The sequence below is a fragment of the Dermacentor andersoni genome, chromosome 4 (genome assembly GCF_023375885.2).
Source record: "Dermacentor andersoni chromosome 4, qqDerAnde1_hic_scaffold, whole genome shotgun sequence".
NCBI lineage: Eukaryota > Metazoa > Arthropoda > Arachnida > Ixodida > Ixodidae > Dermacentor > Dermacentor andersoni.
In genome coordinates, this window is record NC_092817.1 from 102,607,527 (window position 1) to 102,615,377 (window position 7,851).

The 7,851-nt window shown below is 44.6% G+C and overlaps 1 protein-coding gene across 1 annotated transcript; it reads left to right on the forward strand.

The window, feature by feature from the left end:
- Positions 1–2,594: 2,594 nt before the first annotated feature.
- LOC140217118 (piggyBac transposable element-derived protein 3-like) lies at positions 2,595–5,008 on the forward strand. The gene is made up of 2 exons (XM_072287527.1): positions 2,595–3,215; positions 3,278–5,008. The coding sequence occupies exons 1-2, from the start codon at positions 3,033–3,035 to the stop codon at positions 4,910–4,912; spliced, it is 1,818 nt and encodes a 605-aa protein (XP_072143628.1). The 5' UTR covers positions 2,595–3,032; the 3' UTR covers positions 4,913–5,008.
- Positions 5,009–7,851: the final 2,843 nt, after the last annotated feature.

Here is a 7,851-nt window from a genome sequence, read left to right on the forward strand (position 1 = left end):
ACAATATTTGGACTTTACTGAAACCATTAAAGCTTAACGTTGAAGGCAGTGTAATAAGTGAACACAACTTTCTCTGCTAGCGAAATGAAGACTTCATGCGCAGCAACATTCAGTCACTAGAAGGTCTTGGGTTTGATTCCAAGCTCGCTCTGTGGCACGTGAGCGGAAATTCTTGCATACTTGTTTTATATCGTTGTCTGAATGCTGCGCATGAACTCTACTTGGAGAAAACAAATTGAGCGGATGGCGAAATTTCTCATAACCTACGAAGTCAAGAAAAGACTAACTTTCAGCCTACAACATTCTGTATACCTTCTGTATACTTATGTAAGTGTGTATTCCAATTATGAAATAAATAAACTGAAACTGAACATTTTATTACTTTATATTGGAAATAGACTTCACGGCTTAAAAATTGCAACTAGAAATGTTGGTGTGCAGTGTACGCAATGTCCATATGATTGTATATGCAGACGATGCTGTGGCCATGCGAATTATTAGTGGCGCATTCTATTATCGAGCTTTGGTTTTCTCTATTTAATTTTGTAATTTTAACATTTTTCTGTTATTTGTGTATTTGTTTGATCATTGAATAGACAGACAAGCATGTGTCGCTATATATTTATTTACCTTGAAGCCTTTCATATTGAAGGGAAGCTTACTTGCAGGGGCACACCTGCAGTGTATCTTTCACTAACGAAGCTGAAGTACTCAAAGAATGGGGCCTCTCGACAGGAAATGTACGAAAAGACTGCCTATCTCTAGACGTGCAAGTATCGAAAACCCCGCAGCTAGAGTCTTACTTGATGGCACTGCCCAGTGCAAGAGATGTCGCTTGCCCGACGCAGGTCATTACTCTTCCTAGACGTCGGATAAAAAGATTGCTGAAACTGTGCTCCTCGTGCACGAAGTCTTTGTTGGTTTTCGGCGCCTTTCGTTTTCCATTGCCCTGTATTTTACCCACGGGTGGCCAGACAAAAAAGCAATTTGTGATATGCACTAATACACGTGTTTATCAAAGCTCTCGCTAACAGCTGCCTAAAAAGGCATCTCCTCTAAGACTCATTTGAATTACGAGGCGCAGATATATTGCTTAATTTGGCATTCCAAACTAAGCGCATTGTAGCGGACAGTCCACCAGACGTTACCCGCACTTCTTCATGCTGCTGACTGATGAAGCGTACACTATCAGCAAGTGAAGAAATATTGCTAAAGCACTGGTCTTCAAGCTTTTGTACAATGTTAGCAGCAAGCTTTTCAACAAGAGAATCGAGTTTCCCTCAAGCAAGTACTCGAGCCGCCCAATCTTCCCGCATAGCTCAGAATTGGTAGGCATCTCAGAGCAGAAGAAGCCGCACCAACAAGATATCTAAAACCAGTGAGCAGCAGTCGCATAAGGAACTGTGACGTAGTAGAGTAACACGAAAAATGAAAAAGAACCAGCAGTCAGTAGAAGTAGCAGGAATCAGGGTACGTTCTCGTTGTTGGGACTGCTGCTCAATGAAGCTGGAGCCACAGTGGATCCGTTTATATCCTCTACGGGCCAAAGTAGCGCCGGCGCTGCGTGGTTCAGAGAGGGGATGCGCGTGCCAGATGATTGTACGGATAACTCGAAGATGTATGAAGTGCGCAGGGAGCAGATAGCCGGAACAACGCAGAAACGAGGCAGCGGCTTAGAAAAATCTGCAGTCAGTGGAAGTAGAAGGAATTGGCGTACGTTCTCGTTTCTGCGACTGCTGCTTAAAGAACATTGGTGTTGTTACCTGTGCGGCAGTTTAGCGTAAACATGGCATGAAAACAAAGGTCACAAACACTGAACATGTCTACAATTTTATGCATCGCATTTAACTGTATAGCACCTTATTAACACTTTAACAAAAGCTTCGCGTCACATATACTCCTATATGTGTACCAGACTTGTGTACCTGTTTCTCAACTCGTCTCTGCCACTTTTTTTCACAACAACAAAAAAAGGAAAATTTCGCGCTGATATTTTTCTTCCAAATTTCTACTCTACCTGTGGTGCCGTGACTGTCAGCTCTCGTACTTATAACACATAACAAGGGCTTTCGGGGCATTCTTGTTCTTCGGTTTGAGGCAGCCATTTGAAGGTGTCGAATCTATAACACGGCCGGCACTTTACTCGAATATAGCTCATCGGTTCCCAGCCGCGTTTGTTGTTCTGTTTTTGTCACAATCCTTCAAAGTTTGTTTCGTTCTCTACTGCTTTTTCTTCATCGCTCGTTGCTGAATTCCACTTTCTCCGGCTAGAATTGCGGACAAGCAGTGGTCCTGGCTAAGCTCTATATCTCTTGTACTGTGACAGTTAAGTCTACCATGCGAGCGAAGTAAGGCAAGCCCCGCGTTATACCCTAAGTTCTGTTTATTCGCCCGCTTGAAGCGCTATTTACTTTTTGTCGCTTCCGTTCAATCTCTTTGCAAACGACAGACACCTACATGTGTAGGTGCGCAACAAAACGGTCATTTGAGAGTATTTGTCTTTCCCACCACAACAATATAATACTGCTTCATCCTGTACCTGAATATCAAAGTTTTTCTTTCATGTTCGCTCACATACTCGTCTTAACCCTTTGCGACACGGCGTGTACAATTGTACACGCGATTTTCACGAGCTTTTTTGCGAGCTTCTATCGTCGTCATCAACACTTGGGCCATTGGAGCCGCATTCGAATTTACCGCTCTACCGGACGGTGCTGCCATCTCGTGATTGCCGCGCCAAATGCATTACCAAAACAAGAAAACAAGATGGACGCCTCGACGTTCTACGGCGCGTCAAGTAGGTGCTCTTGGCTTTATCTTTTCTGCCTATTTAAAACGTTGATTAAGCTGGAACTAAAGCTGTGGACCTGATAACTAAGTGCTATAGATAAGAATAATACGGAATTATTTTTTATTGTACTACTGGTTAGGAAACGGTGGTCATGTTTACGATGGCGTGTCTATTTGTACACAACGTGTCACAAATGCACCGTTTAGGCGGCCGCCGGTTCATCCTGCTGTAACTGCGGCGAATGTCGCTTTTCTGCTTTACTGAGCCTTTTTTTCCTTTTATAGGCATCCATACTCATGCGAGAACAAGACGCAAGACTCCGAACTCGTCAGTAGACCAGCTTTTTGACGCCATCATGAATGGAGATGTGTCAGACGCCGATCTTTCTGACGATGAAGTCGCCGATGTACAGGCAGCTCAAGCGGTAAGTGGCAAATAGCGAAATTTCTTGTTAGCAGTTGCATCATTTTGCCTTTACGTTTGCAGGTAACTGCATCGAATGAGGAGCATGACCCTAAAATGCATCCTGCAGACGACGAGGGTGATCTCAGTGACAGTGATGAGATGCCTGCGAAAAAAGTGAAGCATGTCAAGTGGCTCTCCAAACCTTTCGATCCAGTGGACAAGCGCTGCACCTACCACCCGCTTGGCGGATCAACGCCAGAAGAACCGCTAAAGTATTTCATGAAGTATTTCACCGATGAAGTGTTCGAGGACTTCACGAAGTACACAAATATTTATGCCTTGCAGAACACAGGAAACGAACTTTCGTGCTCCGTGCAAGAGATGAAAGTGTTTTTTGGAATTCTCATTTACATGGGTGTCCTGAAATTCCCACGTGTCCGCATGTATTGGCAAAGCGGTACCCGAATTTCTGCAATTGCAGATGCAATGGCGGTAAACAGATTTTTTAAATTGCGAAGCGCATTGCACATAACTGACCAGAATGAGCCAAGGGATGCATCCAGTGTGGACAAGTTCTGGAAGGTGAGGCCGCTCCTCGATGTCATTAGGTCCCGGTGCCTTCAGCTTGAAGAGCTTGAACATAACTGCATTGATGAGCAGATGGTGGCATTTACAGGAAGGGTCCCAGCAAAACAGGTGGTGAAAAGTAAGCCAAACCCTGTTGGTGTGAAGATCTTTGTGCGATGCAGCACCGATGGTCTGGCGCATGATTTTGAACTCTATCAGGGCAAAGGCACAGGAGTAGACCGGGAGTTCTCCTACCTTGGTCTAGGGGGCTGTGTGGTAATGAGACTTGTGGAGTCATTCCCACAGCACCGCAACCTGAAATTGTTCTTTGACAATTACTTCACGTCCGTGCTGCTTCTGAGGGAGCTAAAAGGTATTGGAATCCTTGCCACGGGTACGATCAGGTGCAACAGGCTGCTGGGTTGTAAGCTGAAGGGCGAAAAAGAAATGCGAAAGGAGGAGCGTGGGAGCACCGATGTCAAGGTGACAGAGGAAGGAGACGTTGCCCTTGTGCGATGGAAGGACAACAATCTGGTCACGGTGGCCTCAACACAGGTTTCCACTGGTGAAGCTAGGGCTGTGAGCAGGTGGAGCTCCTCGAAAAAGGAGCGCATCGAGGTAGAATGCCCACAGGCTATACTAGAGTATAATCGCCACATGGGTGGGGTTGATAAGTTGGATTTTATCATGTCGCTCTATCACATCAGAGCAAAGACAAAAAAATGGCCTGTAAGGGTAATTTCACACCTCACCTCATTTGCGCTTGCAAACTCATGGTTGCAGTATTTAAGAGATGCTTCTGCTGAAGGCCTTGTCCGAAAGAACACGATGGACATGCTACAGTTTCAAACCGATACTGCCATGAGCCTGCTTGTTTCCGAGAAACCTTTGGAGAAGAAGCGAGGGCGACCAAGTGCGGAAAGCTTACAGAGGGTATCAAAAGCACCTCATAATAGTGGACCCCTCCTTACAAACACTGTTCGTTTGGATGGTAAAGCGCACTGGCCTCAGCACGTGGATGCACGATTCCCACAGCGTTGCCGGAAGCCTGGATGCAATTCCAAATCACGAGTTCGGTGCAGGAAGTGCGAAGTGTTCTTGTGCCTGTCCGCCACTAATGACTGTTTTTATGAATATCACACCAAGTAAGCAAGAAGGCTGATCAGCTGATGACCAAAGAGGAATTTTTTATCGCTCTACCTGCAATATTTTCATGCAATAAAGCCTTCGGTTGACTTTTGCTGACTTAGTTGTATTGAGTCACAGTGTGTACATATGAGGACGCGACCTAATTTATTAAGTACCTAAGGTACCGGCTTGTTTATGGTTTTTTACTGAAATATTGTTCATCAAGAGTGCACACAGGCAGTTTCAAAATTTTCTGATGACTATATCCTAATGCGTGTCGCAAAGGGTTAAGTTCATCTTTCTTTTTTCATTTTAGTAAACTAAAGTTTCGCAGCTTCGTTCGCATTAATGACTTTCTCGTATCATGACTACGTAACTGCGCTCTGATGAACGAATATGTGATAGCGAGACGAGATTCATGAATATCCGCTGTTGCAGCTACACCTGATGTCGATGCCCCAACAGTCTGTGTTCTGAATTGTTGCAGATTATAGACCTTTCAAAGGAGCAATAATCATCATCGGCTTACTTTTATGTCGACAGCAGGATGAAGGCCTCTCCCAGCGATCTCCAATTACCCCTGTCTTGCGGCAGCTGATTCTAATTCGCGTCTGCAAATTTCCTATTTTCATCAACCCGCCTTATTTTCTGCCATCCTCGACTGCGCTTCCCTTCCCTTGGTACACATTCTGTAACTCTGTACGTCCACCGGTTATCTACCCTACGCATTGCATGACCAGCCTAGATTACATTATTTCTCGTGATGTAAACTAGAATATGGCGTATCCCCGTTTTCTCTCTGATCTACACCGCTCTCTTCCTGTATCTCAACGTGATGCCTAACATTTTTCGTTTCATCGCTTTTTTGCGCGGTCCTTAACTTCTTCTCGAGATTCTTTATTAACCTGCAAGGCTATGTCCCATATTTTAGCACCTGTAGAATGCAATGGTGGTACACCTTCTTTTTCAACGAAAGTGGTTAGCTCCCAGTCAGGATTTCAGAATGCCTGCCCTATGTAGTCGAACCCGTTTTTGGTGGTCTCTAAATTTCCTCCTCATATTCAAGGTCGCCTGCGTTTACTTCACCTAGGTAAACGTGTTCCAGTACAGATTCTAGAGCTTGACTGGCGATCATGCATTCTTTTTTCCTTACCAGGCTATTGAACATTACCTTTGTCTTTTGAACACTAATCTTCAACCCCACTCTTAGACTTTATGTGTGAAAGCCTTCAATCATTTCTTGCAATTCATCTCCAGTGTTGCAGAAGAGGACAATTTCATCTGCAAACCGAAGGTTGCTGATATATTCGACGCTGATCCTCACTCCTAAGCCTGCCCAGTCTAATAACTTGAATCCTCCCATTGAACGTGGGGCGAATAGAATTGAAGAGACTGTGGTTCTTTGCAAGTTCCCTTTCTTGGTAGGTAATTTACTACTCTTCAAGGTGCCCTCGAGTACGTCCTCTAGCAGTCACTAAATCGTTGGGCCATTTTCTGCGACTCCAAAACAGGCCTACATAGTCTACAGTTTGCCCTACGTCATGGGTTACACTAGCAGCTAGTGTACGAACTAATGGTGGCCAAGCCATTGCGAAATTGTCGGCAACGACAGCGCAGATGAAGCTGCGCCTTCGGTTCACCAAAAACATCAGCTGCTTCCTACACCACTCTCAAGAACTGATACTACGCGACAACTTCAATCACGTGCAAGCGTGAGTTGGTTTCACCAACTCACGCTTGTACTCTCACGACCTTAACCTGCGACTTCGTCTGCCACCAGGACTCTCCCGTAGCGAGACGGGAGAGTCCACGTCAGATGTGTTTGGCCGTCGCATTTACAAATTCCGATTCATTCCCGATAGGAATTGCCAACCGTGCCGCGTGCAATTTGTGCGGGTATACGATGAGACTCCAGAGCACCTTCTTCTCTAGAGTCTTGCTTTGCCACTCAACGACGTACTTTACAAGCGAAACTCAACCTGCTAGATTATAGAGCACTCTCAGAAGAAAAGATCCTTCGACCATGGCCTGTGCATTCTTGCATGCAAAAGGCCACGAAAACCCTTCGGATCTTGAAGAACACGGTATTGTATGAACATTTGCGACAGCCGAGATTCCTCTCTGACTGGCTGTATGGATGACTGACTATTATTTTTCTGTTTTCTCCTTATCAATTCTTTCACTTTCTCCCCCCCTAAGTGTTAGGGTAGCCAACCGGGCAAGTCCTTGGTTAACCTTCCTACCTTTCCCTCTTCGCTTCTTTCTCTCTCTCTACAGCTTTTCCTATGCATAACTAAGGTAGCACCAGAATTTTTCTCGACATTTCCCAAGATATTGACGTATGCCTCCTGTGCTCCTTAATTAGGTAATGTCTCCATGACTGCTGGTATCTCTACTGAATCGAATACAGGTTCATAGTCTATGGAAGACATATAGAGAGGTCGATTGTACTCCGCAGATTTCCAAATTACTTTATTGATGATATGGGTGTTGTCCATTGCAGAATATTCCTTCATGAAATCAGCATGTTGTCTTGGTCGAAGTATTGCTGTGGCTTTATTGGAAATTGTCTGGTGAATATCTTGTTTAATACTGAAAGCAAGCTATTGGGCCTATAATTTTCCAACTTTTAAAGTTTCCCTTCTTATGGATTAGTATAATGTTGGCATTCTTCCAGCTCTATGGTACACTCGAGGCTTGGAGGTATTACGCATAAAGAGCCGCAAGCTTTTCAAGCAATATATCTTCCTATCTTTGATTAAATAGGCTGTTTTGCCATGCTTTCCTGCCGCTTATCTCCGAGACATGTCTTGCAAGGTCTTTCTAACTCCATCGCTATTTATAGAAGAAGCCTCTGTATTCTATTATTCACAACGTTGAATGAACGTAGCGTACGTTGCTGCCCTGGGTACAAAGAAGCAATACATATCCCATATTCTACTGCCACCTTCCACTACTAT